The 21884-nt window shown below is 44.9% G+C and overlaps 2 protein-coding genes across 2 annotated transcripts in view; both read right to left on the minus strand.

Annotated features, from left to right (window-relative positions):
* Positions 1–12578, minus strand: part of LOC131496950 (leucine-rich repeat-containing protein 37A3-like) — a 47369-nt gene extending 34791 nt beyond the window's left edge. The window contains exons 1-4 of the mRNA XM_058702828.1: positions 12551–12578; positions 9505–12388; positions 7169–7240; positions 1633–1704 (exon numbers count right to left, since the gene is read on the minus strand). Coding sequence (XP_058558811.1) covers positions 1633–1704; positions 7169–7240; positions 9505–12388; positions 12551–12578 — 3056 coding nt within the window. The remainder of the gene's footprint in view (positions 1–1632; positions 1705–7168; positions 7241–9504; positions 12389–12550) is intronic.
* Positions 12579–16569: 3991 nt separating this feature from the next.
* Positions 16570–21884, minus strand: part of LOC131496951 (leucine-rich repeat-containing protein 37A3-like) — a 220111-nt gene continuing 214796 nt past the window's right edge. The window contains exons 3-5 of the mRNA XM_058702829.1: positions 20536–20654; positions 17474–18243; positions 16570–16671 (exon numbers count right to left, since the gene is read on the minus strand). Coding sequence (XP_058558812.1) covers positions 16570–16671; positions 17474–18243; positions 20536–20654 — 991 coding nt within the window. The remainder of the gene's footprint in view (positions 16672–17473; positions 18244–20535; positions 20655–21884) is intronic.

Below are 21884 nucleotides of genomic sequence, written 5' to 3' on the forward strand. Positions count from 1 at the left end.
CGCTTCGGATTCTGTGTCTCCCTCTCTCTCTGTGCCTACCCTGCTCATACTCTGTCTCTCTCTCTCTCTCTCTCAAAAATAAATAAACATTAAAAAAATTTTTAAAAAAGGATTAATGAAATACACAGCTTTAGATGGCATGGACAAAGAATAAACACTGAACCTCCATAGCAAAGAACATTAGTATCTCTGCATGTCTAATGTACAGAGATATATGCAAACATTTCTTCCTTGACAATGAGGCTGGAGAGATGTTTGTTCTGTAATTAGCGAAGTTAGAGGCATTTCTGATGTTTGTTTAGTGTAAACATTTCTAACTATACCACTTAACCATCATTATATTTTTAAAGATTTCATTTTTTTTAAGTAATCTCTATACCTAACGTGGGGCTCTAACCTACAACCTCGAGATCAAGAGTTGCAGACTCTAATGACTGAGACAGGCACGTGCCCCTTAGCCATCATTGTTTTAATGTTTATTTGTTTTTGAGAGAGACAGAGACAGAGCATGAGTGGGGGAGGGGCAGAGAGAGAGGGAGACAGAATCTGAAACAGGCTCCGGGCTCTGAGCTGTCAGCACAGAGCCCGACACGGGGCTCGAACCCACAAACTGTGAGATCACGACCTGAGTCAAAGTCGGACGCCCAACCAACTGAGCCACCCAGGAGCCCCAACCCCTTAACCATCATTTTAAACATCTATTTTTATGGTGGCATAAGAAGTTCCACACGGATCACAGGAATCTACTCCTGAAGCCAAGAGCACATTGTATGTTAGCTAACTTAACAATAAATTACATAAAAAATAATAATAAAAAAATAAACTAATACAATTTCCCACACTGAAATCCTTAATCTGTTCTCTTGATAATTTAATATATACTTGGTAATACTGCTTACATAATTCACCTGCTTAGTTAAATATTTAATATTCAAATATTTAATTTAGATTAAATTATTTTAAAATTCTGGGTTAATGGCATTCAAATTAATGTAAGTGTTCTATATTTTCTTGTCTTGTAGGTGACAATTTGAGGTTAACTTCAATTCCTCTCATTTTACTAAGCCAACTTTTTCAAACCTTTTCTGTAAAGGCCAGACAGTAAATATTTTAGGCTTTGCAGGCCATATACGGTCTCTGTCACATATTCTCTGTTTCTTTCTCTTCTTTTCTCTTTTACAGCCCTTTAAGCACACGAAAATCATTCTGAACTCATAGGTTGTATCAAGACAGACCATACACAGGATTTGATCCATGGGCCATAAATAATAAATATAAATAAAAGCAGATGGTATATGAACACTTACATAACAAGGTTCATATGGCTGTCCATCATTGCTCAGACTTCATTACCCCTTTTCCTCCACAACTGAAGGGCTTTTTCCTACATCTTGTCTATAAAATTAAAAAGTTGAAAGTGCATAGGAGGTATTTAATGCTAGAGATGGGCTGGGTCCCCACAGACTTACAGAGTTATAGAATTTAATAGAGAGAATTATAGAATTCCACTAAGGAGAATTATAGAATTCTACTGTTAGAAGAAATTGTTGCAATTATCTAATTTGAACCCTGTATATTTTAATAAATAATATAACTAAAAACTCATAATAAATGATGAACTGATTAACTTACAAATACTGGAGGGATAGCAGGCCTTCAAATGTGTCTTTACGTAATTCGGTCAGATAATTGTCACGGAGAATTCTGCAAAATGAAAAGGTCATTTCTCGGTCAAAATGCAAAATAACTACAACTATTGGCTACACAGGACCGCTAGATGTGAGAGAAACCTGGGTGATGGTGCCACCAAATACACTAATTCTTATTTAATGTAGGGATGGTGGTCTCTGCTGTTTGATTCAAATCTTCTTCTCACATACTCCTTTGTCTCTCTCTCTCTCTCTCTCTCTCTCTCTCTCTCTCTCACACACACACACACACACACACACACACACACACACACCTATCTACTCTTCACACCAAAATGTACATTTAATGCCTACTCTCTGAATCACAAAATCTGTTAGAACCCAGCCCTGAGTGGCAAAAACATGGACAGAACTGCCACTTCCTCCTCTCTTTTCCCAAATTTTATTGTGGAAGCCCTATTTATAACCATATCAGTGCTACAAGTAAAGCCATCTAATTTTTTCCCCAACTAAAAAATATCTGTGAGAACTAAAAATGTGCATAAAATGCACAGAACATAAATGCTCAGTTTAATAAGTATAGAGTAAATACCCGTGTAACACTATTTGTTCATTCTACTGTTGGTGGATACTAGATTTTTCTAATTTTTAGTTATTATAAACAGTGCTGCTTTGAACATTTTTCTGTTTATATCCTAGTACACATTTGCCTAAGTTTCTCCAGGATTTAACAGGGGTACAAAATTGTCTTCCTAAGAGGTTGTGCTAGTTCAAGCTGGCAGATTGAAACAGGCCAAGTCTCTACCAAACTCCAAACTCCACCAAAGTCCCTAAGAATGATTAGAAAAGATACAATTAGAAAATCCACAACCTTAGCTCAAAGCCAAGGGAATAAATGAGCTCTACAAACACTCCCCACCAGAAATGCCTTGGAGCCACCTACAGGGTGATTAGCTGGGATACTGCAGTAGGACCAAGGACAGCACATCAATCCCGCATCCTTCCTCCTTGGATCTGGCAGCAAAGGGTGTTTTCTTCCAGGCAGGAGCCATTGGTGTTAGAAGGGGGCAGGGTCCCAGAACCCTGGAGGAAGGGTATACACTCTGACTAGCCATTAGAAGTCACCTCCCACCTCTTCTTTAACTCTCAGGGGGACCTGTCACCAATAACAAGCCCCGTGGTTCATTTCACCTCTTCCTTAGGACCAGAAAACAGAAGCAAGTCAAATCTCAACTACAAAGATAAATTGCACTCAGGAATGACCAAATGGAGTGAGAAAGCCAATTCTATTCAGGACAGAAAATAAAAAACAAATATAACAGCTTATAGTCGATGACACAGTTAACAGAGAAAACACAAAAGGATTTGAGAATACCAACATTAATGGGGCACCTGCGTGGCTCAGTCGGTTAAGCATCCGACTTCGGCTCAGGTTGCAGTCCATGGGTTCAAGCCCTGCACTGGGCTCTGTGCTGAAGCTCAGAGCCTGGAGCCTGCTTCAGATTCTGTGTCTCCCTCTCTCTCTGCCCCTCCCCAACTTGCACTCTGTCTCTCACTCTCTCTGTCTCTCTCTCAAAAATAAACAGTATAAAAAATTTAGAATAGCATCATTAATATATCCTCAGACAGAGGTAAACAGTACATCTAATAAAAAGAACCAACTCAAGATGATATGAATGAAAAGTATTATCATTAGTAAAAAACTCAGTCTATGAGCAGCAGAAATGGTCGTTGAATAAATTAGAAAACTTGAGAGATCTGGCCACTGATTTCTTACCAATACTTGAAATTCTGTGTATTTATTCTACTTACATATTTGTTTTTATATTATATATTTGTAAACCCCTTGACAAGTGGGATATTTGGTCAGTTTTGTTCTTGAGCTTATATCCCTGGCATGTAAAACAGTTCCTGGGACATAGGAGATGCTCCATAAATATTTGTTGAATGAATTCAGAAAGTGACAGGTATCAATTTGCAAATATACTACTTTTAATTAAAACAAATCATTCATTTATCATCATTTATGAGAATAAGTACAACTTCACAGGAAAACAAATGTCTTTCTCCACCTCCACCCCAATTTGTGACTCAATCTTTTGAGACAAGAACCTTTTGAGAATTTCATAAAAGCTATTGAATGGACCCTTTCCCTAGAAAACTGCACTTTCTTGAATACGTGCAAAGGTGTGCATGCGATTTCAATTTGCAGACCATCCCTTTAGGGCTCAGGTCCGTGAATAGAATGGACTGAATTTGTGGGTGCCAAACTTGGATGGAAAATAGAATCACATCTCTATTTTCACAAACCTCTAACTAGAATTAGCATTTCCTTCCATTAGGAATGCAGGCAACAAACCACAGATTAGTGTAGTTAATTTGGTCCCCAGCAGAAATCAGATATTTTCATATCACATATTTGGCGTGGATATCTCAAAATATCATTTATTCTCATCAGTACCTTGAAGTTATAATAGTTAGTAGGCGTACCATTATATTTTGTTATTTAATATTCTAACAGAAGCAGATTTATTGCTATATCACTAATCTTTTTAAAAAGTTTTTGAAAACTCTATTTCCACATAATTTCCTTTTCCTATATATTTTAACTTATTATACATTTGAAAACATTATCCCAAGAACATAAACTTCTGCAGATCAACAATAGATATATAGAAGGGTGCCTGGGTGGCTCAGTCTGTTAAGTGTCCAACTTCAGCTCAGGTCATGATCTCACGGTTCGTGGGTTCGAGCCCCACATTGGGCTCTCTGCTGACAGATCAGAGCCTGGAGCCTGCTTCCAATTCTGTGTCTCCCTCTCTTTCTGCCCCTCCCCTGTTCATGCTCTGTCTCTCAGCAATAAATAAATGTTAAAAAAATTTTTTTTTTAATTTGATATATAGAAAAAAAGGTTAAAAATGCTGCCCCAGGGAACTATTGACCCATAGTTAAAACTTCTGTCTTACAAGGCATAACCCTCAAGCTGAATTAGAAATCATCAAATCTTGGGGCACCTGGGTGGCTCAGTTGGTTAAGTGTCTGACTTCGGCTCAAGTCATCATTTCACAGTTTGTGGGGTCGAGCCCCACATCAGGCTCTGTGCTGACAGCTCGGAGCCTAGAGCCTGCTTTGGACTCTGTGTCTCCCTCTCTCTCTGCCCCTTCCCTGCTCGCTCTCTCTCTCTCTCAAAAATAAATAAACATTTAAAAAAATTTTTTTTTCCAACGTTTTTTATTTATTTTTGGGACAGAGAGAGACAGAGCATGAACGGGGGAGGAGCAGAGAGAGAGGGAGACACAGAATCGGAAACAGGCTCCAGGCTCCGAGCCATCAGCCCAGAGCCCGACGCGGGGCTCGAACTCACGGACCGCGAGATCGTGACCTGGCTGAAGTCGGACGCTTAACCGACTGCGCCACCCAGGCGCCCCTAAAAATTTTTTAAGAATCATCAAATCTTACCAGATTCGTGTTCTAGTATATAAACTACCAAATACACGCTTTTCAAAAAAATATTTTTTTTAATTTCAGTTTATTTTTTTAATAGGTAATATATATTTGCATGGCTCAGAATTCCAAAGGTATATAATACACAATTCAAAGTTTTTCTCCTACCCCTGTCCCTCAGCCTACCCACTCTCTCCACTCTCTCTTGTTTCTTGTGCCAAATTACTTTCATTTTTCTTACAAGTTTGGGAAATAAGATCTCCAAGTTTAGATACTATCATGAGAAAATATAAACTATAGATAGTATTTAAGAAATTCATAAAATTCATAAGAAAACAACTACCTTGTTCTACCATTTGTCCCTTACCAGTAAGGTTATCAGACTAAGGGGCAGGGGGGAATCTACTTTAGGGGGATCATAATCCCTACATTTAGATTACTATGACTGTTATATCTTTTATTATTAATTCAGAAGTCATTTATGACTTATCTACCCAAGTTGAACTAATGATATGACACTCAATCTGTCATGAAAAATGCCAGTCAATTACTTTGAGTATAATATTGTTTCCAAAATTACTTGTGTCTACACTGACTTTTTCTACAAATCAATTTAAAAAAAAGATAACAAAAAAATTGGCAAAGGACAGAAAATTCAGACAAGAAACACAAATGCCCAGGAAACATACAGAGATATTTAAATGTATAAGTAATCAGAAAAATTCAAATTCAGAAGGGACCCATTTTATTCACCCACCAGATCAGCCAAGAAATGGAGAATATCCAAGAGTGGGAGGGTAGGAGGAAATGAATGCTGTCATGGTGTATGGATTGGTGTGTAAATTGGCACAACTTTTTTGAGGGCAATTAAAATTGTATATATCGACATCGTCTTCATCCCAACAATTCCATTTCCAGGGATCTATTCTACAGAAATACCCACCCACGTACACAAAGATGCATGTATGAGGTGGTCCATGCAGCAATGCATGTAATAAGGAAACTGGACACAGCCTAAACATCCATCAAGAGGGGAATTATTAAATCGTAATACACTCATACTATGGAACATTATGCAGCAGCTTGCATGGATGGGGTAACCCTCTATGTACTGGAAGAAAAAAAGTCTAAGACATACCACGAAGCAAAAGAATCGAGTTGTAGGATGTTACAATTTATGTAAAAAAAAGATAAGAAAATCACACAACAAACCCATTTTGCTGTAAATATGTATGTAGGCAAATGCATGGAAAAAGGTCTGGAAGGATATATACTAAATCCAGAGTAGTGGCTATCCCAGCAGTGGGGGGATTAGAACATAAGGCAGGTGTTCACTATATCTGTTATTTCATCAAAAAAATTTTTTTTAGTGTTTATTTATTTTTGAGACAGAGAGAGAGAGGGAATGAATGAGCAGGAGAGGGGCAGAGAGAGAGGGAGACAGAATCCGAAGCAGGCTCCAGGCTCTGAGCTGTCAACACAGAGCCCAACGTGGGGCTTGAACCCACGAACCGTTGAGATTATGACCTGAGCCGAAGTTGGACACTTAACCGAATAAGCCCCCCAGGCCCCCCTGTTATTTCATTTTTATATATTGAGACTAGAATCATGTATTCCTTGTATAATGGAAAATAAGTTGAAATTGATTCTAATTTTAAAGGGAACCTGCCAAACTTAATTTTTAAAATAAACACAGATGGGGCGCCTGGGTGGCTCAGTCGGTTAAGGGGCCGACTTCAGCTCAGGTCATGATCTCGCGGTCCGTGAGTTTGAGCCCCGCGTCGGGCTCTGTGCTGACAGCTCAGAGCCTGGAGCCTGTTTCAGATTCTGTGTCTCCCTCTCTCTGACCCTCCCCCGTTCATGCTCTGTCTCTCTCTGTTTCAAAAATAAATAAACGTTAAAAAAAAAAACTAACACAGAATTGCAATCGGTGGAGGTCGAGTTGGGATATGGAGGGGGAAACACCTTTCCGCAGAGCTACTGACCTCAAAGTTCTGGACCAAGAAGGACCTCAGAATGCAGTTAGGTTTTTTTTTTTTTTTTTTTGTATTCGTATTTGGAGAGAATATACTCACAGTTTCTCAGCCCAACGGTATCCCTTCCATACATTTTTATCAATGTGAGAAATAGAGTTTCCTTGGAAATTTCTGTGAAGAAACACAGTTCAGATCCTTGAATAGGTAGGAAAGGAATGAACAGAATAAATAAAAGAATCACTGGCAACCTTGTGGGGAATATTCCAATGCAGTAAATGCCAACTTTCTAATTTCCACGGCTATCAGCATCCCAGGTGGTGCAATTAATAAAGAGATAGCGTGGGGCCACTGGCACAAACAAGGCAGCTCCTTAGAACCTGAACTTCCTATTTGTTCCATTCCTTGGGTAGATAACGCCTGTTAATTACTCTGGAGATAAGTACTTTTTTTCCCCAAATCACTTATGTGTCTAAAATGGTTCCTTCCACAAATCAAGGAGAAAATAATAATTCAAAGAAAAAAATGGTAAAAAATTTACCATTATCAGCAAACAAATGTAAAGAAGCCCTCTACTGACACCTCTCTAGGTGTTAGAAGGATAAGGGAAGTTAGAAATTAGAATAACTAACATGGAAAGATTTCTTAGACATATTGCATAGGGAAAAGCAACAAATCACTGGGCAAGGAATTAAAAAGTATCCCCTCATTAGGAAATTAGGAAAAAATGCAAAGGAAAGAGATGGGAAGGAAGGACACACACCAGAAAGGTGACAGGAGTTATCTTATGAGTGGTAGGGAGGGTGGGGTGGGATTTTCACGTTTTATCCTCTATACCTGTGACATTAAAAACAAAAAAAGTATCCATGCCAATTCATGTATCCATGAATTACACATGTTCAAAAGAAGCTATTAAATGCCTGAGGTTCAGTTTCAACCGCTAACTCTGCGTATGACTTTGAATCTTTACATTTAGTTTTGTCCTCTTCCCTCAGCAACAGCTTACCTGGTCAGTTTATATACACATTTTTTTCAGGGGAGTCAGGAATAAATTCAAAACAGATACCCATCTGCCCATGTGCCTGGTGGACATTTCCAGTCAACCTGAAGCCTTCCGGTTGCTCTATGTTCCCTGGTAAAAGATGCCTCAACTTCCATCATTCTCCTTATCTGGGACAGAAGTTTCAGAGTAATATCTGAGTTTTCTCTTTCCCGTGCACACCCCACCCGCGACTGTCATCAGTTAGTCTATCTTGTCACTTCCTCCTTTGCAGTGCTCTCAAGGCTTTTCTTTCTACTCTTTTCAGCCACTCTGATTCGGCCCCTTGTTACTTTATTCCCAGGTTTTGTTAGAACATTCTATCTGGTCTCGCTGGATCAAGCTCTCCTCTCCAGATCGGCCTATATGGGGAACTGAAAATAATCCTGTTTCAACGGTCTGTATCTCATGCTTGAAAACTTTCAATGGCTCTCTATAACTCAGAATCTAACGTTCAAACCTCTCTAGCTGATAGTCAAGGTTTCTCGTAATTGGATCTTTAACTGCTTAACCTAATTCTTAATTCCTGATCATTCCTGCAGCCGTGCCTTTGCCTAGACTTATACCCATTTTTTCTCTATTTAACACATCAGAGCCACTCTTTGGGTCTCAGCTAAAGTGTTAGCTTATCCATGCAGCTCTCCCTGACCTCCATACTCCGCTGATTACAGAGTCTGCTGAATTCCAACACCCATGGTACCTCTTTTAGTACTTAATTACATGCCACCTCCCTTTTTATGACCATTTCCTTTCTTCCCACCTGTCATTTCATGTTCTGAAGACGATTTCATCCTAGTGTGGCGCCCATAGTACTTACTCTTGGGTTGGGCCCAAACTGAGTACTGTATGTGGAAGGCCGGGCGTCAAAGATGAGGTCTGGGGAATCAAAATAATAACAGCTAACACTCATATTTTGCCAGGCACTGATCCAAGTGCTTCATATGTATTACCTCATCTAGGTCTCACAATAATCCCATGAGATGGTAACTATCATACTTTCCATTTCACAGAAAAGGAAACTGAGTCACAAAGCTAATAGATGACAGACCTCGGCCCAAACGCGGGCAATCTAGTTCCAGAATCTCTACTCTTCACTACTCTGTTGTATCCTATTATAGAGGATGGAGCAAAAATGGGAGAGTAGAGGTTAAGGGATGAAATAATGGGGCTAAAAATTGGATAAGGAAAAAGAATAAGGACAATTACAAGTAAAAGATTGGAGAAGGGCGAACAGTAGTAAAAAGGAAAATGAAGATAAGGGATAGTTGACAAAGAAAAGGTAAAAACAGAAAGTCAGTCAACGTGGTTGGGGAGATGAGGAAGGCCCAGGACGACATTGAGGAAGAGACTGCCATGTCAAGCAGGAGGCAGAGAACAAACAAGTAAAGGCGATTCTTACAAGATGGTGAAGGTGCCGTTGTAGGTGTCGGGCTCCAGCACGGGCACTCTGCGGAGCCTCTGCTGTACGCTGAGACCGACACACGACAGTGTCTCACCTTTGCAGGTACAGAGCTCACATATTTTGAGGTTTGTGGTGGCATTCTGTTCTGGTTGCCAAGTTAAAGTTGTGTATGCCTTTTCTGAGGTATAGTTTACAAAATGCACCACAGGATGTTGAGTTGTTGGAGGAAAACCTGTCTCAAATGACTCTGGTTGCTGACTTACAGGAATTTCTAGGTCCATAGGTGGAACCGTGACTTCAGTCAGGTTTCGATGTTGCCTCTGAACCTGTTTTGGATGTGCAAGTGTCACCTCAAGGTCCTTTGGGGGAGGAGTTGTAGTCTTCTTCAGGGTTGTCGAATGTTCAGCCTCTGTAATAGGTTCTGGAGTTATAGTAAGCCCCACATGACGAAATGAGATGATGGGTGATGCTGGATGCTGACCTTGATCCTTACTTGGAGTTGGAACTGTCACTTCCTGCTGGAATGGATATTGAACTACAACCTCCTTAGGTGGCTCTGGAGGCTGAGTTGGGGTGTCTCGCATGGTTGGAGAAGGTTCAGTCTCCACACTGGATCCTGCAGTTACAGTAAGTTCCAGGTCCATAGGTGGAACTGTGACTTCAGTCAGGTTTGGATGCTGACTCTGAACCTGCTCTGGATGTGCAAGTGTCACCTCAAGGTCCTTTGGAGGAGGAGCTGTAGTCTCCTTCATGGGTGTAGAATGTTCAGCCTCTGTAGTAGGTTCTGGAGTTATGGTAAGCCCCAAGTCCACATGATGAGCTGTGACACTGGGCAATGTTGGTTGCTGACCTTGATCCTTACTTGGAGTAGGAACTGTCACTTCCTGTTGGGATGGATACTGAACAACCTCCTTAGGTGGCTCTGGAGGCTGGGCTGGGGTCTCTTGCATGGTTAGAGAAGGTTCAGTCTCTGTAGTGGATTCTGGAGTTATGGTAAGCCCTGGGTCCAAAGGTTTAACTGTGACTTTAGTTAAGGTTGGATGCTGAATGTGCTCTGAATGTGGAAATGTCACCTCAAGGTCCTTCGGAGGAGCTGTAGTTTTCTTCAGGACTGTAGAAGTTTTAACCTCCACAGTGGGCTCTGGAGTTATGGTAAGCTCCAGGTCCAAAGGTCGAACTGTTATATTGGGGAGTGATGAACGCTGAGCTTGATTCTGACCTGGTGTCAGAACAGTCTGCTCCTGATATACTGGAGGTTGAGCTCCGATAACCTCCTCAGGTGGCTTTGGAGGCTGAATTGGAGTCTCCTGCATAGGTAGAGGAAGTTCAATCTCCTTATTGAATTCTGGAGTTATAGTAAGCCCCAGGTCCAAATGTTGAGTTTTGGCCTTATTCAAGGTTGAATGCTGAACCTGAACCTGCTCTAGATGTGCAAATGTTACCTCAAGGTCCTTTGGAGGAGCTGTAGTTTTCTTCAGGGCTGTAGAAGCTTTAACCTCCATAGTGGGTTCTGGAGTTATGGTGAGCTCTAGGTCCAAAGGCTGAACTGTTACATTAGGTGACAATGGATGACGAGCTTGATCCAGACCTGGAGTTGGAACTGTCACCTCCTGAAACAGTGGAGGCTGAACTACAACCTCCTTAGGTGGCTCTGAAGGGTGACCTGGGATCTCTTGCGTGGTTGAAGTTTCAACCTCTGTAGTGGGTTCTGGAGTTATGGTCAGTTCCAGGTCTAAAGGCTGAACTCTGACTTCAGTCAAATTTGGATGCTGAGCCTGGATCTGCTCTGGATGTGGAGGTGTCACCTCAGTGTCCTCTGGAGGAGCTATAGTCTGCTGCATGATTGTAGAATGCTCAGCCTCCACAGTAGGTTCTGGAGTTACAGTAAGCTCCAGGTCAGCAGGCTGAACAGTAACACTGGGCAAGTTTGGATGCTGAGCTTGCTCTTGTCCTAGAGGTGGAACTGTCACCTCTTTATGGACTGGAGGTTGTGCTACAACCTCCTCAGGTGGCTCTGGAGGCTGAACTGGGGCCTCCTGCTGGGCTGGAGGAGTTTCTGCCTCCTTAGAGGCCTCCGGAGGTTGAGTTGGAGACTGCTGCAGAATTGGAGATGGTTCTACCTTCTCAGGGGCCTCTGAAGGCTGAAGTGGGGCCTCCTGCTGTGTGGAAGGTTCTACCTCCTTAGGGGGCTCAGGGGATACAACTGGGGCTTCCTGCCGAGTTGGAAAAGATTCTGCCTCATTACCGGGCTCTGAAGGCTGAGCTGGGGCCTCCTGAGGTGTGGGAGAAGGTTCCACCTCCTTAGGGGGCTCAGGGGATATAGCTGGGGACTCCTGGAGGACTGGAAACTGAGCTGGGGCCACCTGCTGGGTTGGAGACTCTGCCTCATTAGGGGGCTCTGAAGGCTGAGCTGGGGCCTCCTGCAGTGTGGGAGAAGGTTCTACCTCCTTAGGGGGCTCAGGAGATACAGCTGGGGCCTGCTGGGGGACAGGAGACTGAACCAGGGCCTCCTGCGGGGTTGGAGAAGATTCTGCCTCATTAGGGGGCTCTGAAGGCTGAGCTGGGACTTCCTGCTGAACTGGAGATGGTTCTACCTTCTCAGGAGGCTCTGAAGGCTGAGCTGGGGCCAGCTGGGGGACTACAGACTGAGCTGGGGCCTCCTGTTGGCCTGAAGCAGGTTCCACAGCCTTAGGGGGGTCTGGAGTCTGAGCTAGGACCTCTTGTTGGCCTGGAGAAGACTCATCTTCAGGGGACTCTGGAGACTGGGAAAGTTGCTTGGACTGAGCTGGAGAAAATTCAACTTTCTCAGGGGGAATAGGAGATTGAGCAGGGACATCCTGCTGCACTGGAAGAGGTTTAACCTCGTTAAGTTGCCTGGGGACTTATGAAAATCCTCAGATCCACAGGTTTACCTGTGATATTAGGCAACACTGGATGCTGATATTCACCTGGACCTGGAGGTGAGAATGTCACCTCATGCTGTACTGGAGACTGAGCTACAACATCTGTAGAGGACCCTGGAGGCTGAGCTGGATGCTCATACTGAACTGGAAAAGACTCGATCCCCTCATTGGGCTTTGGTTGCTGAGCTGGGACCTCTTGCTGGATTGGAGAAGGTTCTATACTTGCAACAGGCACTTGAGGCAGAGCTGAGCTCTCCTGCTGGCTTGGAGAAAGTTCAGTTTCCTCAGGAAAATCTTCGGGTGGAGTTGAGACTTCATGCTGGACTGGAGAAGATTCAACATTTTCAGGGGGCGCTGGATACTGATGTGGGACCTCCTGCTGGGTTGGAGAAAGTCCAATTTCCTCAGGAAGATCTTCAGGCATAGTGGAGACTCCCTGCTGGATTGGAGAAGGCTCAACATTTTCAGGGGCAGCTGGATGCTGATGTGGAGAAGGTTCACCCAATCCTGTTGGATTGGAGAAGGTTCCAACTGCTCAGGGGACACTCCAGACTGAGCTGAGGCCTCTTCTCGGAGTGGAGAAGCTTCAACCTCATTAGTGGATTCTGAGGTCATGGTAACTGAGGAATCCACAGGTTTAACAGTGACATTAGGCAACAGCAGGAGCTGAGCTTGATTCTGACCTTGAGGAAAAACTGTTACCACCTGATGCTCTGGAGAGTGAGCTGGGGCCTCCTGTTGGGTTGGAGAAGGTTCAACCTCACCAGAAGGCTCTGGATGTTGAGCTGTGGCTTCCTGTTGAGTGGCAGAAGGGTTAATTTCCTCAGAGGTCTGTGGATGCTGACTTGGGGCCTCCTGATAGGTTGCAGGTTTAACTTCCCCAAGGGGATTTGGATGCTGAGTTGTGGCCTCTGACTGGGCTGGAGAAGGTTCAGTCCCCTCAAGGGGCTCTGGATACTGAGTTGGGGTCTCTGGTTGGGTTGGAAAAGGCTCACCCTCCTCTGATGCCTGAGGATACTGAGCTGGAGCCTCCTGCTGGGTTGAAGAAGGTTCAACCTCCTCAGGGGTCTGTGGATGCTGAGCTGGGGACTCCTCTTGGGTTGTAGGTGGTTCACTCCCCTTGGAGGCCTGTGGGTGCTGACCCTGGCCCTCCTCCTGGAGAGGGGAAGGTTCACCCTCTTCCTGGGCCTCTGGAAGCTGAGTCGGGGCCTTCTCCTGGGTTGAGGGTGATTCACCCTCCTCAGGGGCCTGTGATTGCTGAGCTAGGGCCTCCTGCTGGGTTGTAGAAGGTTCAACTTCTCCAGGATATTCTGGATACTGAACTGGGGTCTCCTGCTGTGTTGGAAGTTTCTCCTGTGTGGTAGATTCTGGAGATTGCGCTGGAGTCTCCTGTTGAACTGGCAAAGATTCAACCTCAGGGGACTGTGGAGGCAGAGTTGGGGCTTCATGCTGGGTTTCAAAAGGTTCCACATTAAGAGGCACTGAGGGCTGAGCTATAGTCTCATGCTGAACTGGAGAAGGTCCCACCTCTGTAGTGGGTTCTGCAGTCATGGTAAGCTGCACATCTGGAGGTTTCAAACTGACATTGGGCAGGTTTAAATGTTGATCATGGTAGTGACCTGGAGGTGAAACTGTCATCTTATGATGCCATAGAGGTTGAGCTGGGTGCTCCTGCTGGGTTGGAGAAGGTTCCACCTTCCTGGAAGGCAGCTCTGGAGGCTGAGCTGGTTGCTCTTGCAGGGTTGCAGAAGATTCTATCTCCCCTGGAGACTGAGCTGGAGTCTCCTGCTGGGTTGAAGATTCTGCCTCATTAAGGAGCTCTGCAAGCTGAGCTGAGGCCTCCTCCTGGGTTGGAGAAAGTTCAGCTTCTCCAAAAGGGCCTGGAAGCTGAGCTGGGGGTTCCTGTTTGCTTAGAGAAGGCTTACGTTCCTCAGGAGGCACTGAAGGCTGAGCTGGGGTCTCCTGCTGCCTTAGAGAAGGATCAACCACCCCAGGAGGCTCGGAAGGCTGACCTGGGGTCTCCTGCTCACTTGAAGGCTCAACCTCCTCTGGAGGCTTACCCGAGGTCTCTTGCTGGGTTAGAGAAAGTTCTGCTTCCTCAGTATGTTCAAGAGGCTGAGGTGGGGCCTCTTGCTGGGCTATAGAAGATTCAACACCTTTATCAGGCCCTGCAGTTGTGGTAAATTCCACATCTAAAGGCTTACCTATAACCCTGGGAAACATTAAATAATCTGGATAGTGACCTAGAGGTAGAGATGTCACCTCATCACTTATTGCAAGTTGAGTTAAATACTCGATAGGGAACTCTGGAACTAGAGTTGGGGCCTCCTGCTGGACTGGGGTAGGTTCAACCTCCTCGAGGCGCTCTGCAGGCTGAGCGGGGGCCTCCTGCTGGACTGGGGTAGGTCCAGCCTCCTCAGGGTGCTCCGCAGGCTGAGTTAGAGTTATGGTAAGATCCAGAGGTTTAACAGTGACATTGGGGAAGCTTGGCTTCTGAGCTTCACTCTGACTTGGAGATAGCACATTTACTTCATGATGTGCTAACAGTTGAGATATGATGTCCTTAGATGGCTCTGGAGGCTGAGCAGGGGCCTCCTGGGGGGTCGGAGAAGGTTCCACTTCCTCGGGGGCCTCTGTAGGGTGAGCTGAGGCCTCCTGCTGGACTGAAGAAGGTTCGACCTCTTCAGGGGTACTTGAAGGCTCAGCTGGGGCCTCTTGTGGGTTTGCTGAATTTCCATCCTTAAGGGACTCTGGACGCCGAGATGGAGCCTTCTGCTCAAGTAGAGATGTTTCTGTCTCTTCAGGGGGCTCTGGATGCTGAGCCTGAGCCTCCCCTTGGGGCAAAAAAGATTCAGCTTCCTCAGGGGACTCTAGATGATTTGGGGTCTTCTGCAAGGGTGGAGGAATTTCAGCCTCCTCAGAGAAGTTTGGAAGTTGATCTGGTCCCCCTGGGAAACCCATAGGTAGGTTCTCCTCAGGATATAGGAGACCCATATTGGAATCTAAATAATCATCCTGCAGCTGTTGTTGTAGGTGCTCTTTATTTGCAAATTGGTTTGGAATGCCAACAACTTTGGCAAGCCTTCGATGCTGAGCTAGATCTTCCTTCAGGTTTAGGGATGAAACAATCAACTTTGTTGGCTTTGAACTCTGACTATCCAGAGATGGAACAAGCATTTCAAATGATTGGTGATCTTCGGCCTGATCTAAACCTACAGTTTTAGTCTTACTTTTGAGTTGAGGAGGCGGAGCTATGGTCTGATTCTGATCCCAACCTGGCATTGGAACCACCTCTGGGAGCCTTTGATGCTGGGTTAGCTGGTCATTCAGATCCTCACCTGGCCCTGGGGGTAGTTCTCCAACCGAATCCGTGTCCAGGAATGGAACCAAAGTCTCGGTCAACTCCTTAGGCAGGGCCAGCATCTGGGCTGGAGCAGAGGACACCAGGTAATTAAAGCCCCCCCCCCCCCCCCCCCCCCCCCGCTCGGCTGGGGGTGTAAGTGCCTGGGGCAATTCGGGCGGGGGATCAGAGGAGCGCGAAGACCAGGGCTCAGCCGCCTCCAGGGGGTCGGAGGTCAGCTGGGCAGGGTCCAGGGCCCACTCCGGAGGCTGAGCTGCCTGGACCAGCAGCCACAACGGTTGCCACATAAAGAGAAGCAGTGGGGCCAACAGGCACAGCCGGGGCATGACACGCGGAGGCTCCGGGGCGCAGAGACCCAGGCGAGTAGGGTACTGGCGCTGGGCCCTGAGCGGGAGCCAAACCATAATGGCAGCTTCGTGATGCGCGCGCGCACCTTTAGCAACTGCGCGCCCCTCCCACGCCTACATCCCACCCTTTATTTATAACGTCTTTATTTATGCCACCTTTATTAGCTCCCTGGAGATGGGCTCCGCACCACCAGAGCGGGCCTTTTTCCCAGAATCACTTGGGGCCCAGGCCTCCCTCCACCCTGCAAAGGCCACCACTCCCCCCTCCCCCCGCACTCCCCCCTTCCTCCCCCACCCCCCCCACCCCGGGGCTGCTCACAGCAAGGTAGTACTTGGACTCAGATCTGGGTGGCCCCGGACTCCCGCAGCTCTGAGGGGTGGAAGGGTGGGGGAGTGGAGCAGAGCTTCCAAGGAAGCCACAGGACCTGGCATCCTGGGAAATTAAAAAATGCTAGTCCAGCTCTAGCAATTTGAACTCTTGCTCTTCAAAGCTTAAATCCGAGAGACGTTCTTCCTCCCCCTGGCCATACTGCTTCCAAGAAAAGTAGCTGACCTGCAAAATAAGCACCAGTTAGGGCGACGGGGAGGAGAACACACTTCACAGTCAGATATTCTAAAATGTTGCCATTTCCTCTAAATTCTCAATACCCATGGCTGATTATTAATTCACCACTCTGTTAGATGGGGGCCTACCACTGAATCTGAGATGGCCCCAAAATGTCTGTAGGAGGAGTTTGGGGGAGTGCTGAGCAATTCATTCTGGGAAAGAGGGCCGGAAACCAATTCTAGCCCTTTATTTACACGGGGTGGGAAAACTTCCCCCATCTCATCTTGACTGGACATAGCCATTGATCTAGAAAAAGTAACAAGGCCACTTTTCAGAGGTCCACTCTGTGCGCCCACATGGAGAAGGCACTTAGGATGTTAAAGTCAGCGTGTTAAACAACCGCTGCCTTGTGCTCATCCATGAACGAAGGCTCTGGATTGAAGGAGCTTCCCACTGATTTGCTGGGCCTGTGCGCCACGGGAAGCTCCCCTGGGGATGGTGTCCTGAGCCTTCTTTCCTTGGGAGCGGGGGTGGCAGAAGGCCTGTCCAAAAAGTATTGCTTCATCAGAGAAGAGACCGCTGCCTTGTGCTCATCCATGAACGAAGGCTCTGGATTGAAGGAGCTTCCCACTGATTTGCTGGGCCTGTGCGCCACGGGAAGCTCCCCTGGGGATGGTGTCCTGAGCCTTCTTTCCTTGGGAGCGGGGGTGGCAGAAGGCCTGTCCAAAAAGTATCGCTTCATGAGAGAAGAGACCGCTGCCTTGTGCTCATCCATGAACGAAGGCTCTGGATTGAAGGAGCTTCCCACTGATTTGCTGGGCCTGTGTGCTACGGGAAGCTCTCCTGGGGATGGTGTCCTGAGCCTTCTTTCCTTGGCCATGTTCTCCACAGATGGCTGGGCGTTCTGTTTACTCTGGATGTTCTGATGTCTCAGTTCTTTTAAGTGCCTTTTCCGTATGCCCTTTGGGCCCTTGATGACCTTGTTCACTCTCAGGGACTTTTCCCCCACACTCTCAACCTCGTCTAGGCTCTTCTCCTGCGGTTGGGCAGTTTCCAATTTCTTTGGAAAGATTTGACGTTTAAACTTGGGACCTAAAAGGCTGGAATGTATAAGCATGGCCATTTTTTCTTTCTTTTTCACGTCATCAAGTTTTTCCTGAATTTCTGCATCTAACAAATTTTCCAGAAAGTCGAGTTTTCCCATTGTATTATTGTAAGTTGAATCGTTGGATCCAGGTTTAAGAGAAGGGTCCCCTGTGTCGTTCATCGAGTGACCCACGGGCTTGTCTCCCTCTTGCACATTTGAAAACAGAAGTTTAATCAACGGTAACAGCGTCGATTCTACGTCTTCTAGATTGCCCTCCGAGAAATAAGGCAATATGTAATTCAGTGCACTAATGACATCACTTTCGTCATTGAAGTCTAGCTGCTCATTCATAAAGGCTGACAAACTGACACGATCTATGTCTGAGGATGCCTTCTCTGGCTCAATAGTCAGCTCCGTGCTGGCGCTCTTCTTTCGAGCTGTCAATACCTTCATGAATGATCCTTCTGCATTCCTTAGGTATACTTCCTGATCTGTCGAAGAAGAAGAAGAGATGAGTTTTGATAATGAAAGACTGACAGCACAGCTCTTTGTCAATGCAGTCATACGTCCCAGTCAAGCAAATTAAGAATCAGCAAATACTTGAGCGCCATTTAGAGAGGAGACGAACTCAAACTTGGACCTACGATTGGCAACAACAAAAGGACAAAAAAGATGTGTTTTGAAAAAGTAGCTATTTCCTCAGAACATTCCACAGTGTGAATAACTATATTTAGAGTTATTCCATTGGTCCCTAAGGGCCGATTGCCCAGGCCTCAAGAAAAGCCAAGGCCGGAAGATACTCGGCTAAACTGTGTGCAACTCTAGTGCGACTCCTGGCATTCACATACCCCACCCTGTCCTGCTTCGGGGGCAGAGGGAGCGCGAGTCTTCCTCCTTCTACGTCTTCAGTGGCCTTGAGTTCTTGCTACCATCACATATGCACGGGACAACACCCGTCACCAGCAGGTCCTCATCTGGTGGATGCCCTCTCCGCCCACCCACCAATTCCTTCGCTTGGTCCCTGCTCCCATATATCGCACCTCCCGTAACATAAGCTCTAGACAGAAAAAACTAAAAACAAGACCCGCTAAGTCCACCCTGGTTCTTTGCTTAAATTTGGGCAGAGATCTGGGGTATAGGTTAAGAGATTTTCCAGGTATGAGAGAGATGCCACTGTGGGGCGTTCAAAAAAATCAACGGAATGATACTTGAGGTTTTAAAATGCAGAAGGGATAGGGGCGCCTGGGTGGCGCAGTCGGTTAAGCGTCCGACTTCAGCCAGGTCACGATCTCGCGGTCCGTGAGTTCGAGCCCCGCGTCAGGCTCTGGGCTGATGGCTCGGAGCCTGGAGCCTGTTTCCGATTCTGTGTCTCCCTCTCTCTCTGCCCCTCCCCCGTTCATGCTCTGTCTCTCTCTGTCCCAAAAATAAATAAAAAATGTTGAAAAAAAAATTTAAAAAAAAAAAATAAAAAAAAAAAAAAATAAAATGCAGAAGGGATAAAGAAACTTTGGTCAAATGCCTACTTTGCCTTCATTTCCTTTCATTTCCAGATTGCTAGCTTTACTGAGAGAACCATCCAGAGCTTCCAACTACATGAAGGTCAAGCGTACAGCTTGTGTACACTGAACAGCACTGTGCAGCTGGGTTTTTCCAGAAGAATTAAAAGTATTTTTAGTGGTGCTGGTGAGAGTCGGAGGAGGAGGTTATAAAGGTCACGAGAGAGGAGGAGCAGCGGGCTGGCGGAGCGCCCAAAACGGGAGAGGAGACTCGAGTGCTAGGCTAAGGCACCTCTGATCTCATTTTTCCTCGCCTGTCAAAGGAGATAAAAAAAAAAATGCCTATTCTGCCCACCTCTAAGGGAGAAGGGAGTAAGATAATTGGTAAAACATTGTTTTGGAAAATAAGCAACACTACTTATAGAAGTAGCAAAGTGTAATTTATGCTGTGCCCTAGACCATTGACAGGGACCCATATTCAAGCTATCCAGGTGCAAAAGCACATTTTGGAAGTCACCAAGTTAGTGCCAATAAAACCTAAGAACAGAAAAATACCTAAAAGCACCTGTGTTTTGGATAGAAAAGCTTAAGATTCAGAACAAGAGTTGGACAGCCCAAGAATAGAAGAGCCCTCTCACCCGTTAGAACGGTTGGGTAGCAGCTTCTGGTTAGGGAACAGAAACACAGAGGCTCCAAATAAAACTTTTTCAGAAATCAGCATCACTTGTACTCTTACACACTTATAAAAACAACAAAATAAACAAAAAGGTATCTCCACCTGTCCTATAAGACAAAGGGCACCTGAGACCTAACGCACGTAAAATCAGCTTATAAACTGTGATGCACTATGTGAACAGGTTTTCATTTTGGGGTAGTTGACTTAATAATGTAACTGAGAATCTGACTTTTAACAAAGGAATAGTTCTTAGAAATTCAGGGATCTGAACTCTGAATGAGTAAAAATAAGGCAATGACATCATTAGTTTAAAAATTTACCATTGTTAGGGTGCCTGGGTGGCCCAGTCAGTTAAGCATCCGACTTTGGCTCAGGTCATGATATCACAGTTCAGCCCCGCATGGGGCTTGCTGCTGTCAGTGTAGAGCCTGCTTCGGATTCTCTGTCCCCCTCACTCACTCTCTGCCCCCTCCCAGCTCACACACGTGAATGCTCTCTCTCTCAAAAATGAATAAACATTAAACAAAATTATCATTGTTGATTAAAAATAAAAGTTAAACCACAAATAAAATAAAAATTTACAAATTTATCATCAGGCAATTAGGACTTACCACAACGTGTGCCATTTGTCAGACATGCACTGTCACAATGTAGCTTGACTGTCTTACAGACAACCTCAACAGTATTTTTAAATTGGCAGAGACAGCAGGCCATACGGCTAGGTAAAATCCTACAAATGGAAACACAGACAATTAAATTAGTGGTAAAGGAGTTACTTGAGTAGGTAGAAGAGGCGGGCCAAAGTCATCACAGGGCTGTGCAAAAAGGAATTCTTGAGGCACATGGCCTGGATGGTTGGGTAGGGACCAGTTGGCCAACTGCTGCTCTTGAATATTATAAATACACAGATAGAAGGACAGAGGTGCCCAACAGAAAGGTAAGGATGACATGGGGTATGGTACCCTTAGAATGAGATAGAGATTAGAACTGGGTGACACTGATCAGTAGTTTAATACACAGGTAACTCCTTCCAAGCCAAAAGTCTCACTTTGGGTTGAGAGCACACAGAAAGAGGGTAGACTTCTAAGAGTTTGAATAAATCTGAAATATGGCCCATACTGAGGATAAAAAGCAATCAACTTTGGCTCAGGTCATAATCTCGTGGTTCATGGGTTTGAGCCCCACATCAGGCTCTGTGCTGAGAGCTCGGAGCCTGGAACCTGCTTCAGATTTGTCTTCCTCTCTCTCTACCCCTTCCCTGATCACTCTCTGTGTCTTAAAAATAAATAAATGTTAAATTTTTTTTTTTTAAAAAAGCAATCAATCAAAAACTAATCCATAATCTACACAAATGCTACAATTAGCAGACAAGGACATTTAAAAAAGTTATTATAACAGTATTTCATATATGGAAAAAACCCCATGCCTCTACTTAACTCAATGAATTGTGCAACAACTTCAAGTGGCCTAATATATGTATACTTAGAGTCCACGAAGGAGAGGAGATATAAAAAAAATTTGAAAAACTAATAGCCCCCACATTTCCAAATAAGTAAACCCTATAAACTCACAAATCCAGGAAGGTCAATGAACTCTGAGCACAACATGGATTAAACTACATGTTTAGTTTAATCCATTCAACACGGATAAAACTACACCACGGCACATGATAATCAAACTGGTCAAAGCCAGCGATAAAGAGCAAATCTTAAAAGCAGCCAAAGGAACAAAACCACACATGACACACAGAGCAACGAAGATATAACAATGACAACATATTTCTTGTTGGCAATAATGTAAGCCAGAACTCGGTGGGGCAACATCTTTCAGGCAGTGAAAAGGAGAGGGGGACCAAATAGCTATCAAGCTAGAATTCTATACCCAAAGCTTTCAAAAATAAAAGCAAGATAAAGACTATCTGAGACATACAAGAGCTGGAAGAATTCATCATTAGCAGGCT

This window comes from Neofelis nebulosa, chromosome 16, assembly GCF_028018385.1.
Source record: "Neofelis nebulosa isolate mNeoNeb1 chromosome 16, mNeoNeb1.pri, whole genome shotgun sequence".
NCBI classification, from domain to species: Eukaryota; Metazoa; Chordata; class Mammalia; order Carnivora; family Felidae; genus Neofelis; species Neofelis nebulosa.